The sequence below is a fragment of the Channa argus genome, chromosome 4 (genome assembly GCF_033026475.1).
Source record: "Channa argus isolate prfri chromosome 4, Channa argus male v1.0, whole genome shotgun sequence".
Classification (NCBI taxonomy): domain Eukaryota; kingdom Metazoa; phylum Chordata; class Actinopteri; order Anabantiformes; family Channidae; genus Channa; species Channa argus.
In genome coordinates this window covers 20,550,252-20,570,599 of record NC_090200.1, presented here as the reverse complement: position 1 = coordinate 20,570,599, position 20,348 = coordinate 20,550,252, and the positions used below count along the sequence as shown (strand labels likewise).

General features: G+C 40.5%; 1 protein-coding gene across 3 annotated transcripts in view; it reads right to left on the bottom strand.

Annotated features, from left to right (window-relative positions):
• Nucleotides 1-17,783, bottom strand: part of mob2a (MOB kinase activator 2a) — a 53,384-nt gene extending 35,601 nt beyond the window's left edge. The window contains exons 1-2 of one of the 3 annotated variants that reach the window (XM_067500160.1): nt 2,499-2,617; nt 1,947-2,057 (exon numbers count right to left, since the gene is read on the bottom strand). In XM_067500160.1, coding sequence (XP_067356261.1) covers nt 1,947-2,057; nt 2,499-2,602 — 215 coding nt within the window. In that variant the 5' untranslated portion in view covers nt 2,603-2,617. Of the gene's footprint in view, nt 1-1,946; nt 2,058-2,498; nt 2,641-17,256 lie in introns of those variants that run through there. The other 2 variants (XM_067500165.1, XM_067500161.1) reach the window with 2 other exon arrangements.
• Nucleotides 17,784-20,348: the final 2,565 nt, after the last annotated feature.

The window sequence follows — 20,348 nt, the reverse complement described above, 5'->3', positions numbered from 1 at the left end:
AGGGAAGGCAACACTTGACGCCTCAATGACGTCTGGTATTGCTGGTATATAAAAAACTAAAAATAAATGAAGCAAGGTAGGAAAATCACTGACCAACCATCTGATCCTTTGCAGTAAAAATATAATTTCATAAAAGAATACCTCAGTGAACAAAAAACTAAATGCAGATATGTATATGTGTGTTCATATTTGGGGAAAACCTTAAAAACTGCAGACAAGATGATGGAATGAATGGAATGATGGAGACTGTGACAAACACCAATAAATCATGATTTGAATATCCCTCTATCTGACAATAAAAACTCTTAAATTAAGGAACATGCATCAGCATATAGAAAAAGAACTATTGATCTCTGTGTGACTGCCTCTGGCTGGTAGTGGACTGGTAATGCTGGTTTAATACTGCAGCCACTTCATACAGTCATGTGATGCTGGACAGAGCCTGGTGCACAGTGGGAAGACCCGCAAGCCATGATTATGCAACTACAAGATCTGATTTCATGCTCACTGGTTCATTCGCTATTTTGTTTCCACTTCACTTCTATTTTTCCTCTTTCTAATTTCACTACTTTTATATGCATTTCTCCTTATGTAACAACAATGGCTTTAACACCTCTATCGCCTACTCTGTCTTTACTCATGCCAAACACACAAGCACACAGAAAACATACCATCCTCTGGCAAAGTAATGCACATATAATTTCCTAATCAATATGACTGACCAAACAAAGAAGGGAAACTGCAGTCAGCTAGGCACGTTTCTGCACCCTGGACAGTCATGTGAACTGGACATATGCTGCCCTCTTGTGGTATGAAGTGTCATGACAGTTAAATTCTGTACTACAAACCCATCAATTCTTCCATAGGTCAATCAAGAATTGTTGCCTTTTTGAAAGACTCAGAGGTTCTGAGCTGTAGGTGCTCCTCATTTACCATGGAGCCAAGGATAGATGAACGAGCCTGACATTATGCAGGGTCTACAATATGCAAAAAGTGGAGAAAAAAGCTGATGAAAAAGCTTCTTTTACCATCAGAAGATCTCAATCCTGGATGTTTGTCCTTGTGGATGGATTGAAGACGTTCTTAAAATTTCCAGTACGCATACATAAGAAAAACCCTAAAATTTTACTGATTATTAAAAACAGTCCATTCAATAACTTTTAGAAGTTTTACATTTTCTAGTTGACAAATACAAAAGTTTGTCAACTTCTAACACTAAGAATTGTCCCTGTTATGTTTATGCTGATAATAAAAAACTGATAATAAACTAATAATAATATTTTTACGACATTTTTAATGCTGCCAAAACCAAAGAAAAACCATAGCAATGAAACAGAAACTGTAACCTCAAAAACAACAATATGCAGCTCTTTTACAATCAAATATTCAAGTGTTTCACAATCATTAACATCCTAAAAAACATCTGCAGTCATACAGCAAAAACTCAGAAGACAAAACAAACATTAAGATAAATTACACCTTAAATATTTGTGCAGCTGTGCTAACGTGACCTATTCTGAGCAATATTGCCAAATGCTGAGCTGCAACCTGACAGCAACAGGCTGTCAATTACTTGGATGTAAATCCAAAAAGATACAGAAATGTTTAGTATCACATTATAATGTGTTCAAATCTCCAGACTCATGGTTGTTTTAAATTGCAACAGACCACAAGAAGCATGTCCCAGCAGCTCAGAAATAATGCTAAATATGTAGCCAATCCCCCCCTCTGGAAGCAGTTTCTAACACAAATGTCCTCATGCATGTAAAAACATTAACAATGAATAGTGGACTCCACAGCTACCAGTAGTTATCCAAGTGTTGGTATATACAGGGGAGTGTGTGTGTGTGTGTGTGTGTCTCTGTGTCTCACATATATGTTTAAACACACATGCTCTTTGCATTGAGACCAATGACCTCTACCCACCTCTGAACACAGCTGCTCACCTTTTGGCTGCTAGTGATGCTATCCAGACAGACAACTCTAATATACCACCTTCAGTGAAGGCCTCACTGTAATATTGGGCAAGAGGAAGTAATATGGCAAGGCTTTCAGCCCTGAGCAAGACAAAGAAGAGGCAGAATGAAGAATTGATATGTGTTATTAAAGTTTTTAAAACAGAAAAGATAGAAAATCATTTTTAAAAAAATTAAAAAAGACTGTTTCTAAAGTCTTAAAAGGAGCATTACACCTGTAATCAGAGCAACATCAACTTTGACATGTTCTGTGCATTCCTCTGGTCCTTATTTCTTTGAGTACTTTTATTATTCATATTGCCACTTTGGTGCACTGTCTAATATACATACAAATGTCAAATACAGCAGAGGACATGCAGTTAGGACTAATTACAGTGGCAGGGACATGTCAACTAGCAGAGGTGGAGAAGACCAAAAGACATGCGGTTAGAGACAGAGCTCATGTTTGCTGTTGTCTGATAAACTGAGCAGTGACAGGCGCCTGCATGAGGAAACGGGACTTCCTGTGTTTGTGCATCTCACTGTTTGCTTTTCCTTCCGCACAGCAAGTGACGAAGACTTCCTCCAAGCTCCTGCTCCAGATTCTCCTGGCCTGGTGTAGAGGCAGAACAATGAGGATAGCACATTACAGTATGGGTGGGAGAGATGGTGGTTTGGCGTGGGGGGTGGGCATGGGGCCACACACAGGCAACCTGAAGCAAGAATACAGGCTAAATGAGGACATAAGTGTAGGGTGAATATGAGCACACATGGAGGTAGATGACAGAAAAATAGTAAGAGCAGGAAGTGTAATATGAAAGAGCAAGAAATAGAGAACGAAAAAAATTTAAAAAAAGACAGACAGGAAATCAAAATGTGATACGTTTCATAGAGGCTCCCAGCTTATAGAACCAAGACTCATGTCCTGCTGAATGTTAGATTCCATCACTCAGGCAGCTCCCCGACTACACAACACCTCACTTAAAAACCATGTAAAGCAAACAGCCAAACATTTACTTAAACACACTTATTCAGCAAGTACTGGACATGACCAACTATGTGCCCCGTCTTTTTACCCTCCATCTACTTCTCTCTTTAGCCCTGAGCACTACATGAACTTAGCAGAACAACCAAACCTCTGACCTAGTGTTCTATGAGAGGAAACGGATGGGGAATAAGTCTGTCACTCCCTCTTTCTCCCTCACTCAAATATGAAACAAATGTGTAAACTGACACATCATGCAAAAGTTGAAAATAGAAACAGTTTACTGAATGGATTCTCAGCCAACAAGCATGCATAAACATATAGCCCTATCTTAAGCCATAGATAGGCCGTTACTGTTTCTATTTGCTCATCTTCTCAAATCCTGGCTTTTCAAGTAAAAATCAGGAAATTTGGTTATTAAAAAGGAGTATTCCTGGGCAACAAATTTAGTACATTTAAGGAAATGTTCTATTACTAACTGCGGCATATTTATTTCCACTCAGTTGAATCTATCTTCAAAAGATGCAACTGAATTGCATTTTGGGAATTTTTTTTAGAGCTTGATGCTCACTGGGGAACTAAATTAAAATAACTCAACCACTGCTGGTTCAATCTTCATCTTTTTAAAGTGCCACTCACAAACCACCCTACAGTAAGTGCAATACTAAATTTCTGAAGTCTTCCTTCAAAAGTTGTCAGAAAACCCTCATTGTAAAATGGCAGAAAATGGACATCATTGGGAAAAGACTCCTTTTTACCTCCTTTTTTTAATTTCTAATACCTAATGAATGAATAATTCTACAGAAACAGTCAGAAGTAAGTCTGTGCAAGGCATATTACCGCTGATTATCTTCTGAATTAATAACTGTCAGAGAATTAATTCCCCAAACACAGTGACATAATCAAATGTTTTTGAAATCTGTCAAAAGATATTCAGTTCGCTATCAGACCCTTTAATCTCCAACACTCATCAAACTGCAGAAGACAATCCCAACACAACTGTCCAATATTAATACTGTACACGTGAAGTTGTCAGTGACAATGACTTTTTTTTTTTTAATTAGACAAAACAACACAGTAGTGTTCGTCACTTCTCAAACCCAACATAACCACCACTGCTTAAGAGGATTTGTGCAGGAAGACAAGGACAGAGGAGCAGACTAGAGGACAAGAGAGATTATAAAAGAACAAGTGTGCAAAAGACAAGAGTTCAGGAGTCCCTCTTTTCAAAGATCTTCTTCCAACGCTCTGTATGTAGGCTAATCTCTTCCATCTCACCTCCCTTAGCTGGCAAGCTAACTTAGCCTCATTTAACCAGCTAACATCCAGTAATAAATCAACAGCACACTCCTCTCACCTCTAATCTTTTGTAGTCTGTTATGCTCTGCACACTCCCCCTGATATATGATTCAGTCCTCTCAGGCTTCCAGTGTAAGGCAGCTACTGTGGGACCGAAAAAAAAACTCTATAGGGACTTGCAGCCAGACAGCTAGCAGAAAACAAACAAAAAAAAAGAAAAGGGAAAAAAAAAAGGTTTTAAAACTGGAATATAAAATAAGACTAGAGGTAAAAGGTGAAAGGGCAGAATGGCTCCAGAAACAGTTTTCTGGTGGACATCTCGACAGCTCTGTCCATTTTGTCATGTCCTTGACTCATATGTCTTGACTCTATCAGTATCCAAACTTAACTTTTTAGACTACTTTTTGAAAAAATAAATTTTGTGATTAATAAAAATGGGCAGATGTTTTCTGTTTTCAACACTATGTCATGTAGAGATTGATATGATATTATAAACAAAGACAGTATTTATTCTACATTACAACTTGAATGAAAAACCTCTGTCATGACAGATTGCATTGGATGTGGGGGAGAGAAGACTTTCCTTTCTTCTCCTGGCCTTATGGATTAAACTGTGCCAAAGTGAGCTGCTGGCCCAGCTCCCACACCTGGACTACTTATAATACCATGTGTTCAGAGCTAGAGTTTAGCACACCTCCCCTTTAACCTAGCACTCAGTGCTACCAGGCTGTTGGCTCAGTGTTAACATTTATCACGAGCCACCCAGCTCAGAATTCAGCTGGGATTAAAAAGGCTTTTTAAAAAGGTCACGTTTAGCAGGTCTGCGGCTGGCAGGGCACAATGGAGGAGAAAAGGGCAGCGTTGTGACATCATGCCAGACAGCTGTGTATGCAAGACCCTTACTGTGTTATATTGCAGAACAGAGCGTGTATGTATACGCATATATATATTTGTGAGGAGGACAGTGCACTCCTTTGCAAGCCTCTCATTTAGACGTATCCATGTTTCCACAGAGATACTTCCTCAGGAGGATATCAGAAGCCTTATCAGGGTCAAATACTCGTGTGTTTTATGTCCAGCCTTCAGCTCTTCTACCTCACTCCTGGGAGGCCTATTCAGCAGCTCCCGCACAGTGACCTTAACCCAGCAGCGGAAGTCAGTCAGCCCTGACCACCAGCACCCTCACTGTTCTCCCCCTTTACTTTCATTCCAAGTCAAACTTTTTCCCCTCAAACATTTCCATCCTCCTCCACATCCTTTTTTAGATGTTAGGTTCCTCACAGATCTGGCTTGCAACACACTTGCAAATTTGCATGTTGATGTTTAGCAGGCTGGCAATCATCTCCTAGGGAGCCTGTGTTGGATCTGCAGATGTTGATGTTTGATCTTACATGGATTAAAAAACGCTATTGCAATTTTAACACTTGCAGACAATGTATATTATACTATATTATGCATTTCTGTGTGGAATAGAGTTTCCATCAATTATACTGTGTGCTCTTGTTTTAAAAACATCCAACATCAGAGCAACACCCTGTTCCTCCTCCTCTCCTTGCCTCTATCTCTGTCCACAAGCTGTCTGCTCCCTCCCTCACTTGGCTGTCATGGTGGCAGGAAATAGAGGCGATGTACAGGCCATATGGGCAGATCAGAGCCATACGGCAGGGTTGTCAGCAGAGACATGAAACATATGGCTGCCGGTGGTGCCCTGTCAGCTATTAAGTCTGATCTATCACTGTCTCTCTCTAAGCTTTCTGACTGCATATACCGTTTAATTTCTCACGCAAATAGCAAGTATGTGCACTGTCTGTTTGTTAATGCACATACAGAGATCTGTACATGAAGATAAAAGGCAGAACAAATGAGGGGAAATCCTTTTCTTGAATCTCTTTCTATGTTTTGCTGAACTTTGTTCTCTTCAGCAATGTCAGCCTCTTGTTTAAACATGTCTAACACACCTCACCACACCTTGCCTATGTGTTACACTTGATACGTTTCAGTGCACTGTTTCTTCCCTGGCAGGCCAGGGTGGAAGATTAGGGCCATCTTTCATGTTGGCAGTCGTTTTATTTTATTTCCTAGCTGTTATTCTATCGACCTGCACTTTCATTACTGTAACAATTACTATTAATGCTGATGATTCAAACTTTACCTATCCCCCCCAAGCTCTCAAGCATAAGAGCATTACAAAAAATATTACAATCTTTCTTGAGACATAGGACACCTCTATGACACATAAATTACATAAGAGGAACCACAACAAGAGACCTTCAAACGAACAGATGGAGACACGCTGTAGCCAGTCAACATCTGAGCACGTTTACAGAAACTTGTACAACTTCTATTCAGTTCTTTTCCAGTTCATGTTGAAGTGAACAAAACACACCACCCATGACATCACCTTGCACTTCCTGTCCAAAGCTCCTAAACAGGAAGTTCATGAATAAAAAACGGTTGGGAGCAGTTGAAGCCTTCCTCCAAATGCAGATGTTTCATGTTGAAAATGAAAGGTTTACAACATCTGCCCTCAAATTTTCTTTCCTGTCCTTAATTCTCCTGTGTGTTCTCAGCAGTTGCAGCAGCAACTTTTGTAATTCCATTTGGAGAGGTATCTCTGACATAGGGCAAATATACATACGTGTACATGAACTTGAACATGCTTATAGATACAAATAAAAGGAAACATTGCACAGAGAGAGAGAGAGAGAGAGAGAGAGAGAGAGAGAGAGAGAGAGAGAGAGAGAGAGAGAGAGAGAGAGAGAGAGAGAGAGAGAGAGAGAGAGAGAGAGAAAAGCTGGGTGGCAGATTAAAGGTGGGCTAAAGAAAATAGCAAGGTGCAGGGGAAAGAAGAGAGTTTAAGTGGAAAAATGAGTCAGGAGGAGGAATACAGCCTCGAGTACTGATATGAACTCAGGTCCCCTGAGCTACGTGTGCTTTTACTGTGTGCGCACACACACACTTCTCTGTACACCACTTGATTTGCCCGATTCAATGCAGAGATCTCTAATCCAATTACAATACAGACCAGCCTAGCAGCCCAGCCTCAGCCACCAAGGACAAACCTAGCTAGCTTACACCAACGCCAAAAGCCCACAAGCTCTGCTCACATTTAGCAGCTCACCGCTCAATTGAAGCCTTGCCCAAGGGTGCAGACCACATTTAAGTGTAAAAATAAATAAAATCAGGCAAATTTAAAGGCTTCCTCCTCTAAGACAAATTAGGTGTTTTATCTTAGAGGCCAAATAAGGATACACTCAAATCTTGGTTTCCAGGTTCAGGGACTATAAACCAATGTAGTCAGGAGAGAAAGAACCCAACGCATCTTTATTTCGCCATCAGTCCGTTGGCTCTCTCTTTACTTCTGACCTACACTCCATTTCTCTCCCTGTCACCAATGGCCCAGGCCCCTGCTGGTAAATCTTCCTCTGTGTCCTCTATGGCAGACCTCTGCTATTTCTAATCTAGCTCTTTGACCCATGTAGCTACTTCACATTTATCTCCATATCTCACGTATCACCCCTATGCTTTTATCATTCATATCAGATCATATATCACTCCTTCCCTCGCTCATTCCTGCACTCTTTATTCTTTGACTGCTCCTGCTCCTTATCAACTGCCCTCTCTCTTCTGTTTTCAATTTTCAGTGCTCAATCTCCACATTTCTTCGACATTCCACATAACTATTTATCCTCACAAAGACAAAAAAGGTTTTACGGTTAGTCAATTTCAGTTAGTTCCAGGTAATTTAAAAATATCTGTACAGATTTTAATTGAATTCAGTAAGTTTCAGTGCAGACAACACTACTAGGGCTGCAACTAAGAATTAATTGCCAGACTGATGTTTTTTATTTGACCTAGTGCATCAGCTTGACCAAAATAAGCAGAAAAAAAACATATTCAAATATTCTGCTTTTGAAAAAGTGGGAAGCAGCCATCATTTCTTGTAAGGGACCTCTGCAAACACTGTGTTGGTTTTACAAATGCATCAAATGACTGATTGTCAAAATAGCTCTAGATTATTTTTCAGTGAAACTGTATCTGCATTTGAAAGATAACTGAAGAAAGTGGATTCACTTAGGTGCTAAGACAATGTCAAAAGAGACAATAATCATTATCCATACCATTAGGATGATAACTATTGCAGTGTTTTCTTCTCGGCACAGCACATCCACGTTGAATAGAAAGGAAAACCTTTAAGTTCAAGTTTTTACAAGCTGGAAAGGTTGAGGTAAACCACTCAATACCTCTAAAGTAGTAATTTTAATACAAAAAAAAAAAAAACAGTGGACTGTCAGTCAGACACTAGGTTAGTTAGTTTTTATCTTCTTAATAAAATAGAATAAATGGGTTATTAAATGTAAATTATAGTGAGAATTGAATAAAAAAAAAAATAAATAAATAAAAAACACTGCAACCAGGCCTAAAAAAAATACAGCCAACTGTTCTGCAGGGGTGTCCCATGTGGGTGGATGACAACAACATCCTTAAATCCTGCTGGAGGGGGTTCAACTTACTTTAGCTGATCTTAACACAGCTGTAGCCAACAGCAGTCCATGACAATGATATACTTTGACAGAACAGTAGCTGCTACCAGTTGTGTATCAGCCAATGCAATAAATGGATTAAGCCAGGATCTGTATAGCTAAATTGGGCTGAAAATAAATAGCATGCTTTGAGAGAAGATGTCCTGTTTTAAACAATAATATAAGATAGAAAGAGCATCTGAACTGTCTCCCTGTCTTCAGAGAGCATGACTGTCCTTGCCCTCTGTCAGTATTTTCTTTTCACCCTCTCCACCCGATGGCAGTGCCAATTGTGTGTATTGGGCAGGGCTGTCCAGAGCGTTACGAAAGAGTAAACACAGTCGCAGCATGGTGCCACTATCCTGCCAAGTGAAACAGAGGCAGCACACACAGTGACACCCTAGGCCACACGTCAGGAGCAACCCAACAATGTGGCCCAAATGAGAACATCAAACTGAACATAGTAACAAAATTAAAGTGAATACCAATACATCCTAAAATGGCCACATTTGGTAAAACATGAGGAAGACTGTGCACTCCCCCATTATCCAAGGCTGTTAAATGTCAGCAGTCTGTGTAGTTCACATGCTGAAATGCAGCAGTTTAAGCTTCTGAACAGGTCAGGACCCATTTGAGTGGGCGGATAAGATTCACAAGCACAGCCAGTTCCAGGTATTGAGTAGGGTTGCATTTGCAGACCCTTGATCCATCACAGTATTAAGTTACACCAAACACACACAGCATGCACTGTCCTCCGGGTTTGAAACCTCATCTTTGCTAAAACATGCTGGTTTAAAGAAAAAGGGAGAAACGCCACACCTAGCAGAGTCTTCATCTCAAGCATTTAGCAAAGTGCTTAATACAGCCATGCATGCATTTGGATTCTCCAATTATCTGCTTATGCATATTCAGTGAAAGGCAAACTGCAGTGTCACTCTGGTATCACATTCATTTCTAGGCCTCACCCTGCATGAGAGCATGGGAAGGAAAGACAGGGAAGTGAAGAGGCATCTCAAGAGAAAAACCACAGAGTACAGCAGTATTTACTTAGGAGTGTGCCTGTGTATGTTCTTTTACCCAAGCTATTTGCCTCCTAAGAAGGCATTAAATAGAGCCTTTCTATCTCCTTCAATGATGCACACTGATGGCCAAAAGACACTCCATTGCACAGTATTGTGCATTGAAGCCTGGGGATAGGAAGATCACTTAGACCTTTTCTTTAGACACAAGTTCCTTTAAATGTGTATTGTGACACGTTGGCATATTTTAACCACCATGTTAGATTTGTTGCTTTATGTTATAAATGACATGAGACTTCTTTCTGTGCTAACTGCAAACACTTCTTGCTTGTGTGATGAAGCTTCTGCTTGCTCTAGGTGTCACCTTCTTGTGAAACCTGAAGTCATCGACTCCTCTAAATTATGACAGCTGGGGTTTTAAAGTGTGTTGATGGCCCTGCTGTTCATTTTTCACTCTCCTGTGTTACCAGGGAAGGGGATGATTCTGCTACTGTTAAAATAAATTGCAACCTTGATGAACACTGCTAAAAGTTACAGGAGGAGACAGCAAGGTTTTGGTTGTTCTTTACATAAAAAAGCACAAAAAGCAAACCTATGTGCTGATTTCCGAATGTCATTTACACCCTGCTTGCTTTTGTTGTTAAGCATCTCTCTGAGAGGACTGAGTCTGCCCCGGGTCTGTTCAACACTGCATTGCTTTCTACACAGAAACTGTTCAGCTCAGTCTGCAGCTAAGCACGCAAACGTCTTTGCACATCAGCTTCCCGAGAGAGAAAGAAAGTGGGGAGTAAGGCAAACTGAAACAGAGTGTGAAAGGCAGGGCGAGTTGGAGGGTTGAATGCGACCAAAAATACCCTTTCTGGAGAGCAAACCAACTCACCAGTCTTGTTGTCATTCAGCTAATCCAGCAGCATGCTAGCACATCATGGCAGAAAGCTGGCTGCCGAGTCCCATGTCTGGGCCCCCCTCTAATAAATCAGGAAAGTGAAGATCTTATCTTAAAATAATAAAAAATAAAATTATCCTCCCACAATTAATTGCAATTCAATAGAAATGTCATACACTATATAGTTTTTATTTTTCCTATTGATTCTGCATCCAAAAAAAAAAAAGTGTTTGACTTGGAGGGTGGATATCTACACTGATCTTGGCTGGACCTGTCAGTTGATTGTGAAAGGGGAAGGTCATGATGCATGAAGCATGCTGTGGAAATTAGATATTATGTAGAATGGCTGGGTAAAATGCACGTAATTGTTGGTGCATTCAGTCAGTAATTCAAGTTCCAGATAATATTAAGATAAACTCGGGATTCAAGTGCACGTCTGAAAGGGGATAGATTAACAAACAAATTGGGCTCTTGAGACAAATCTTTGTCAGGCTCAACACCTCAACTCCTGTACTGACACACTTTACTGACTTAATGCTTGGGAAACCTAAAACTGTTCATGAATAAATTATGCGCCTAACAATGCGCAAAGGATGTCACTTTTGCAAAACAGCTGATGTAAACCGTGGGGGTTACTTTTTTTATTTGTTTTTTTAAGCGTTGGGGGCTTTGAAGAACCACTGTGTGCTAAGATACTGGGATACTTACATTCACAACAACACGGTAAATCTGTAAGATGACTCCACATTACTGTCAAAGGATTTGCCTGGTTTGCATTGTTCTAAAAACAAAATATTGGCCTGTGCTGCCTTTTTTAGTATGCAGTCATTAAACAACTATAGTGCCAAAAGTATTCGCTCACCCATCCAAATAAATGAATTCAGGTGCACAAAGCAAGGTCCATAAAGACATGGATGAGTGAGTTTGGTGTGGAAGAACTTGACTGGCCTGCACAGTCCTGACCTCAACCCGATAGAACACCTTTGGGATGAATTAGAGCGAAGACTGCGAGAACTGTGTATTATGTATTTCATAAACACACTCCTAAACCTCGTGGAAAGCCTTCCCAGAAGAGTTGAAGCTGTTATAGCTGCAAAGGGTGGGCCGACGTCATATTAAACCCTATGGATTAAGAATGGGATGTCACTAAAGTTCATATGGGTCTAAAGGCAGGTGAGCGTACAAGTGTAGTGTACAATAAATTGACTTTTAATAGATAAAAATTCTTACAGCTTATACACACAATGCAAAGAGAAGGTCTCTGTGCTGTAACAAACTAGTTAACAACTTTTTCACAAGAGGACGCTGAGACTTTCTGGAAAACTGGGTACACAGCCCTCAGGCCAGTACTAAGATTCAGACAGTGCAGCATAGATCAGTATGGATAACTATAAAGCTAGAAATAACAGCAGAAAAGTCAGAATTATTCTTGACTAGACCAAGCAATGCAGAAACAGTGTTTGTTAGTTTCAGCTCCTGAGCAGGTGACTGCTCTGAGATGGTGTCTGCTCATCTGTCGCTATTATCAGGACTGCATCTATGGTAAAAGCAAAGTAAAACAACCTAGGCTGAGACAGTGTGCAATACTGTGTGTGTGTGTGTGTGTGTGTGTGTGTGTGTGTGTGTGTGTGTATTGGAGCCTGGGATCACATGAGGACAGGGTAGCACTCAGCAACATCCCCATTGAGAAAAATCTACATATACGGACTCAAACAAACAGAATCCAATTGAAACTAACTGCAGCCACTATAACCCGAAATGCTACCTCTGAGTTTGTCGTGCTTGGCACTAGGTCCAATGTCATGATAATTTGATATTCAAATAAGGTAACAGGTATTTACTAAGACTGATATACTGGCAATGTTTGAATACATGCATAAGGCTTTTTTTTTTTTTTAGCCAGTATGTGGGCCTCTTGACTGGGTTATAGTTGCCAGAGAGCAATCTGCTTGGACAGAGCCACTGCTTCCAGTCAGATCTGGAGCAGTATAGTGTCCCCCCCCCTGAATCAATCTCAATTTGGACCAAAATATAAAATCTTTTACTTAGTTGATGACTGAACTAGAAAGGTTTATGTCTGACAAGGAAAACTAAATCTGTGCCAGTGTTATCACAGGAACCCTAGCTGCTGGTTATACACCCACCCACTTCACTTTCACTCTATTATTATCAACCACTCTTACAGAAATTGTGTCAGACCATATAGATTGTAAGATATGAAACTGAGATACACTCCCAAAAACATGTGGCACTACAGAATACATAACTGTGCTATAGTCACATTACATGACAGTTGTCTTAACTTCTGGGGTCATGAGAAACTGAAATACCATCAGGGTCATGGACCACAAGACACTTGAGAAACTGTAAAACTCAGCACACAATGTAAGAACAGTCACACCAATACATAGCTGTGGTGAGACACAAACGCACTTCTTTTCTCAATACACACCACAGACATGAGACAAAAACTGCAAACAGGCAGATGCTTTCCACTGTAGAGGAAGCCCAGCCTATATGTGGCTCTTGATAATTCCCCTTCTGCCATAAGACTAATCATCTAATACCATCCTCCCTCTCATGTATTTAATACTTTTGACGATTTTAGCTGACAGCTGAAAAAAAAAAGTTGTTTGCAAAAAACCTTTCCCTAAAACGTTTTATTTTTCTCTTGAGCATATCACCCAAACTTCTCACGTATTTAATGTTAGCTAACAATTTAATTATCTCTTTATTAGAAACGTTAAGTACCAAACTTCCTTTGCAAATGTAACGGTATGGTTATTTTCTGCCTTATAGTAAAGGAAATTACACATTTTAGGCTTTTAATTGTTGGTCACACAAAGAAAGACTTTGAATAGCATGGGCACGTTGGGAAACTGTGATGGGATTTTTTTTTTATTTTTTCATAATTTTTAGACTTTAGATACAAGAGTACGCGACAAAACTAAAAAATATCACTAGTTGCAACACTAAAGTAAGAATCTAAACAAGGGTCCTTTTTTGGACACTTTTAATTTTGAGGTTTAACACCAATTAATAAAAAGATCAACTGCTTTCGGCTTGTCCCTTCAGGGGTCGCCACAGCGGAACGTATTCCGCACGTTGATTTGGTACGAGTTTTTATTTTTTTATTTTTTAAATGGCAGATGCCCTTCTTGCCACAACCCTCCCATTTTCGTCTGGATTCGGGACCAGTGCCAAGGTTTAACACCAATCATAGTCATAACTTTTCGTACCCAAAAAAAAAAAAAAAAAAGCCAAACCTAAAAATCTTATTCTTAAAATTCAGTCATTAAAATTAATTACTGGAATTTTTCATGCTATTGCCAACATCACTCAAATGGGGGCCTGGTGGATCAGTGATAGTACATTGGGTTGGGATGTAGAAGGCTGAGGGTCCGAATCCTACCCCACCAGGTGCAGCCCCGCCCAGCCACCAAGGACCAATAATGCAGGATAATGATATTGTGCCTACACACCCATTAGTCACAGGTTATGCAGTACAAGCTTCTGTAGGTGTACATTTAAGATGACTCTTGCTCACGACTAAAAGCCAAAAGCAGCATTTCACTTAGATGCTGTAATTTCCACTTTCTTGCTTTTCAATCAGCATTACCAAACCACCAATCAAAAAAATGAGGGGATTAAACATCTGTCACAGCCAGCCCATTTCACCCTGCAGGAAAAGACACATTTAGGCGTCGTGCATCTCCCCAGTGATTTAACATCCTGTCTCAGTTCAGACAGATGAGGACATTGAGCTCTAAAATAATGTTCTTTGTTTAAAATACATACAAAGCGCATTGACAGACTGTATGTAATGGGCAAAAATAAGCACAGAATATAGGTTTATTCTTCTGCACTTGATGCAAAGGTAGGCTTGCATATCACTCTCTTAATATCACTTTCTCTCAGTCTATCTACCATTAGGAGGCCGTCATGGGTTATGTCACCTGCCAGTTTCATGTTTCCCATAACCTACTCTATCCCTTCTCCCCACCTGCTAATTTCTCCTATTTCTATCCCTAACCAACAATTCATTCAAAGGCAGTCATGTCCCCTCCATCCTTCCTCCCTTGCTTCTCTACCCGTTGGTCAAACACCTAATCTCTAATGCCTTTATTATGTTTTTCCCTCATCAGTCTCTCTTCTTTCATTTATCATGCTCAATCCTATTTCTCCATCGCTACATATCTGCACACTTCTTTCACCACCATAGCTCTTTCTTCCCCACCCGCTTTGAGGTCTCTCGCTCTCTTCTCACTTCCTCTCATCATTGGTCCCGGCAGTGGCATCCTTCACCCTGGGTCTTTATTCATTGTGATTACACGCTTAGTTAACTCATTCATGCAGTCCACTCCGTCAGTGACGCACGCCGGACACATGCCTGCTCATTTCCAATGCATTGACTGTACCTACATATATACATAATAAAATTATCATTTTTCATCCACTATGTGTTATTTTTGAGTAATTCTGGATTACATTATATTTGAAGGTGGTTCTAAGGTTTTAGCCCCCTTATTTTAAATAGGGTAGCTAAAATTTGAACTACCTTTTAATATAATGCACTCCAGTACAACTCCACTACCCACTATGACCTCAATAATTAACAGTAAAATTTTTACTTTTCTGACAGTTTCAAAATGAGACATTAAACCTTGCACGAGTAGAATTCATGGCCGAGCTGCTGTATTGGAATACATTAGGTTGCACAGGTTGACCTAAAAAAGTGGCCAGTGAGATGATGATATGAATAAATAGTTTAGTAATATCTATGATAATTTTGGCTGTAACATCAACATGTATTGTAACTAGTTGTTGCTCTTGAATTCCGTACGGCTCACTGAGCAAACCAGTTTAGGTCAGCCGCAATCAAATTTAGACAAGTCAATGCAAGAAAAACCAAACTACCGCAACCAGGAAAACAAAAGTGTCAGGAAGCGAAAAAAAAAGTTGGTTTGTGAAACTGCTGGAAAATCTGAACAAGACCAAAGATAAGTTGAATAAAACAATGTAGGATTTTTCATGTCTCTCAATTCAGTAGCTATGAGTAAGAACATTTTCATAAGACACTAAGGTGGTACTTTCTGGAACGAAAACGAATAAACTTAATTAAAGTCTGTAAAGCACTATCTCAGAAATGCTGCAAATTAACAGACAAATGTGAACAAAAACACAAAACCTTAGCAGAAATGATAATTAGCAAACAGTGGTCTCAGCTGGATAATGTTCTGGTTGGAGGATATTAAACACTGCTTTGTTATCTCTCAGCCAAAATGTCATGTTTGGAAGAAACACCCCTGACAAGGCCTCCACCCTTCCTCAACCCTGATCTGCTTACAAAGTACTGTGGCTAGCTAGCAAACCTAATAATCTCTCAGCAAAAAGAATAACCTGACAGAGGCACACCTTACTGTGCCAGTTCAACACTTATGGGATATGAGACGTAACACTCCATTTGGAAAGATTATCTGATACCACTATGTTTCAACATTAAACAATGCAGGCTGAAATTAAAGTTTACCCATGTGCATGATCATGTGAACGGAGAAAAGACAATTCGAAACACACCTTGGACTGTGACTTGCAAATATGACTTCCAACCAGACAATCTACTGCCTTTAAGTTTGCATATCAAATCCATGAGTACATGCAACACAAGACAATTAAGGTCAACCATAAGAGACTGGGCTAGCAGGCTTGGGGAACTTACATCGATGCCATAGATTAATCCTGAAGACAATAATGCTGGATTTGAACTTTAACAGGTGTCATACTGAAACAAGCTGACCACCATCTCTTACATAAACTCATGGCTGGGAAGGTCTCAAGCCAATTGACAGTTTTACCAACTAGAACAAGACAACAATTAAACCAAGATTATAAGACATTCGACACTACTGTGCACCTCACCTCGCCTTTGTGACAAGCTGTTTCAGCTGCAATGAACCAATGATTGCCTAATGATTGTTAACCCACGGGTATGATAGCTATAGTCTACATAAATGAGCTCATTGTCACCCAAGCCTCTGTGGTGTCCCAAAGGTGGCTCATTAGGTGAGTTAGCATGAATGCTAACTGTGGTTCCCGTAAAGACGACACCGCACCTTGCACATGAAATAAACTAAGCCCAGACATAGCTGCGTTAGCCGTACTGGTAGGCTGCTAACGTTAGCCCGTCTGCTGTGTTCATCATCCCCTTAAATAAGCTTCCTGTACAGTAAACTGGCCTCTACAGAGATATTCTCATGACCTAATCGGAGCGCTGCCATCGTTATTTAGTTATCTGCAGGCCACAGAGATGGCCGAAAATACCGCCTGGCCCCGGGTAACATTAGGTTGGTTTACCGTTGCCAGCTTTGCTGCCAAGCTAGCATCGCTAAGCTAAGCATCGACCTACCTGCCAATGAACGCGTTAAAGTGGATCCTAAAGAGTGACCAACACGGCAGTGCACCTGTCTAATGCTGACTGTTGAGGTGTCAGCCACTGAAAGCTGAATTTGTAGCCAGCATCACAAAGAGTGCGCAGTTGACCTGCCACAGGATAGTAAGCTAGCTAGAGAACTTAGCTGTCTGTACTCACCCCATTAACCAATCCATGGTGCTGTCTGCGGCTAGCTCAGCTAACGTTAGCGGGCAGGGGATAAATCCACCAGGAGCTGGAGGCGACCCCCTAGTTTATCCAGCCACCACCCTCGCTGCCCTGGCTGCCTGGCCCCCAAGTCCCGTCGCTATCCCGTTGGCCCGTGTCTGTCCCCGCTGCTGGACTCTGGGCGGTCAGATGCAAACGCTGAAACTTTGAGTGATTGTCCTTGTTTTGATCCTCAGCTAGCTCGGATCATTAAGTAGCAGGACCACAGTCAGATTAGTTTATTAACTGGCAGCTGTAAAGCACCATTGAGTGACTTTGATCACGAAGGCGAGAAGAAAAGAACAGGACTGTAATATGGGTCTGCACAGCGTGCAATTGTCCAGTGTGCAGAGGCGCCGAGTGAGACTTGATTGTTGGGATGCCGCTGGTCGACCCGGTATCCTCTGTCATGAAGCCTTGTATGGCTTCCGTGCTAGCTGACAGCCTGAAACTCCACTGTAGCTGCTGTTTTCAGAGCGAAGTCTAAATCAGAGTCCGGAAGTAAACACAGACCCGTCCCACTACCGCGTCTCTTGTGCGTAAAATGCGTGTCACGCAGGGCTGTATGAGCATGGATGCAATGAGATGTGTAGTTAACAAATGAGGAAAAAGGATAAAATCCTTTCGTCTAGAGTGATGTAAATAGACACGCAAATTGAAACGTGTTAATCTGCTCGAGTTTTAATTATAACACTAGTAAAAAATTAACACTTGTCACTAATTTAAGGGAAGTGGTTCACAGATCAGACTGGTTATTTAAGTTTGTATGGAAATAGAAGTTTGTACCACCTCTTACTACAAATTACCTGACATTGAGACCCATTTTTGACCAGTTAACATCATTCCAACATGAGAGAGCAGGTTGTTTAACTGTAAGTACATTAGTACTACATACATAGTGCACTTAACACAGATGACAGAGTGCATACACAATGCACAGAGAAGGGAATGGGTGTAACCTTAAACGGGTCTCTACAGCAAATGTTTTATTGGGGCTCACTGGTTAATCTGTCTATATTTTGTTTGAAGTGAGCCTCCTGTGCCTGTAGTTCTCTTTATGAAGAAGAATAGAAATGTACGGCAGAAGTAGCCCTTGCAATAAAACACAGAAAAATGCTTTAGGACGCTGTAAGTCTAACTGAAAGGCACGACTGTGCAGTGACCCTTTAATGTGAACCTTTGCAGGCATGGCAGTTCCAGTAATGGATAAATTATTATACAGTGTATTATACACCCATTGTCATCAGACAGAGAAAACATCAGCCTTGGGTGAACTACTGATCTGCTTGTCACACTATTCAGTCAAGATAACATTAGATCAGTTAGTGTAGATAACTAAAATAAAATTTAGACAGTCCAAAATGCAGTGTAAGCCATTTTTTCTGTTACTATGTGCACAGTAGTGATGCTGAATGCTTAATTTATAAAGATAATGAAAAATGAATCATATCACATTGTTTTAAAAGATTAGCTGTTTTTTTTAATACGTTCAGACATTTAATAAGTTTATGTCTAAAAGCTAAGTCACTGATTAGTCGATGGTGAAAGTATGTATCTGTTACTTATAATAAAATTCACGATTAAGTACTGGAGCTACAAGTAGAGGTTTTAATTATTGGCCTTTTTATTTTATTTTGGGATTCTATTTTGGGGAAGGAATGCATTTAATCATAATCCTCCATAATCCATCCTTTGCTTTTTTTTCACCCATTTTCCTCTGTAAGAAAACCATTAGTCAGATGGAGTCTCAGAAATGGGATCGGTATATATTTTTCCCCGCAACATGATTATTGTCTCTTTCAGTCTGTTTCTTTGCAAGACATGTGAACATCATCAAGTCCTAACACTCTTCCCTACCTTCTTCTTTTCCTGTCTCACCTTCTTCTCTTTACCTCAACCTCTACCTCTACCATCACATCCTCCTCCTTCCTTTCCTCTACATTCTCGGGCTTCTATAAATAACAGTAGCACACAGACACAGGCAGGACATTCAGCCCTGTTAACAGGAGGCAGATACACACTATTGGCTCTCTGACACTCCAGTGCCCTGCTGGTCTCCAATCACTTTAACTGGAGGTGGAGTTACAGTGATGATTGACAGGATGCTGGTGAGCTATTGGAAGTAAATGTAATGCACCTAGCAGTCACACTGGGGCAGTGTAGGATGTGTGTTGACACTCTTGTATTCACTAAAGTTTAACTTTTACAGTCTTTATTTATGGACAAAAGTAAAACTCTGAAAAGGTCTGCTAGCGATAAGGCAAGCCCCCATTTTCTTTCCTGATACTGGCTGAAACACCTAAACTCTGATATGACGCTTTTTTTCTGTTTCAATTTTATATCTTTGTACTTGTTCACTTGTGTTGGACTTAAGTTTGTTGCAAGGTGTCTGTCTAACACCCACCCAGTAGCCTTTGTTGAGGCCTTCAGGTATATTGGGTTGACTGAAGCAGAACAGCGGCAAACAAACAACAACATGCAGACAGTCTATGTTGTACAATATCAATTTGTTATATCTAGCTTTAATTATTTAGAACACTGAAGTGGAACAATTAGATAATCACATGATAGTAGGAGACAGGTGGGACGGCTGTAGCTCAGTTGGTAAAAGCAGTCATCGATCCCCGGTCGCGGCTATATGTGGAAGTGTCTCTGGGCACAGACCATATTCCTGCACACAGGAAGCTACAACTAATAGGCATAATGGCTACAGCCAGATACACACACACCTGCCTGTTATCAATCCACCCAGCATGAAATCCCTCCACCCACATGTGCATACATATCACCTCTGCAGTAGTGTGAAGGCAGAAAGGAGCCCTTGAGGTTCCCCTGCAGTAGAGTGAACAGCCACTCTGATTGGCTGCCTTTGCTTAGCCAATCAGTGCAAAAGAACATTGTCAGTTCAACTTGTACTGTTACTATAACTTATTAACAGACATATTCTCAGTTTGAAGTAGTTATAAACCACCTATTTGAGCCAAAATGTGGTGGCATTGATTATAAGTCCTCCACTGACAACATTAAAGATTACCATTAAAGAT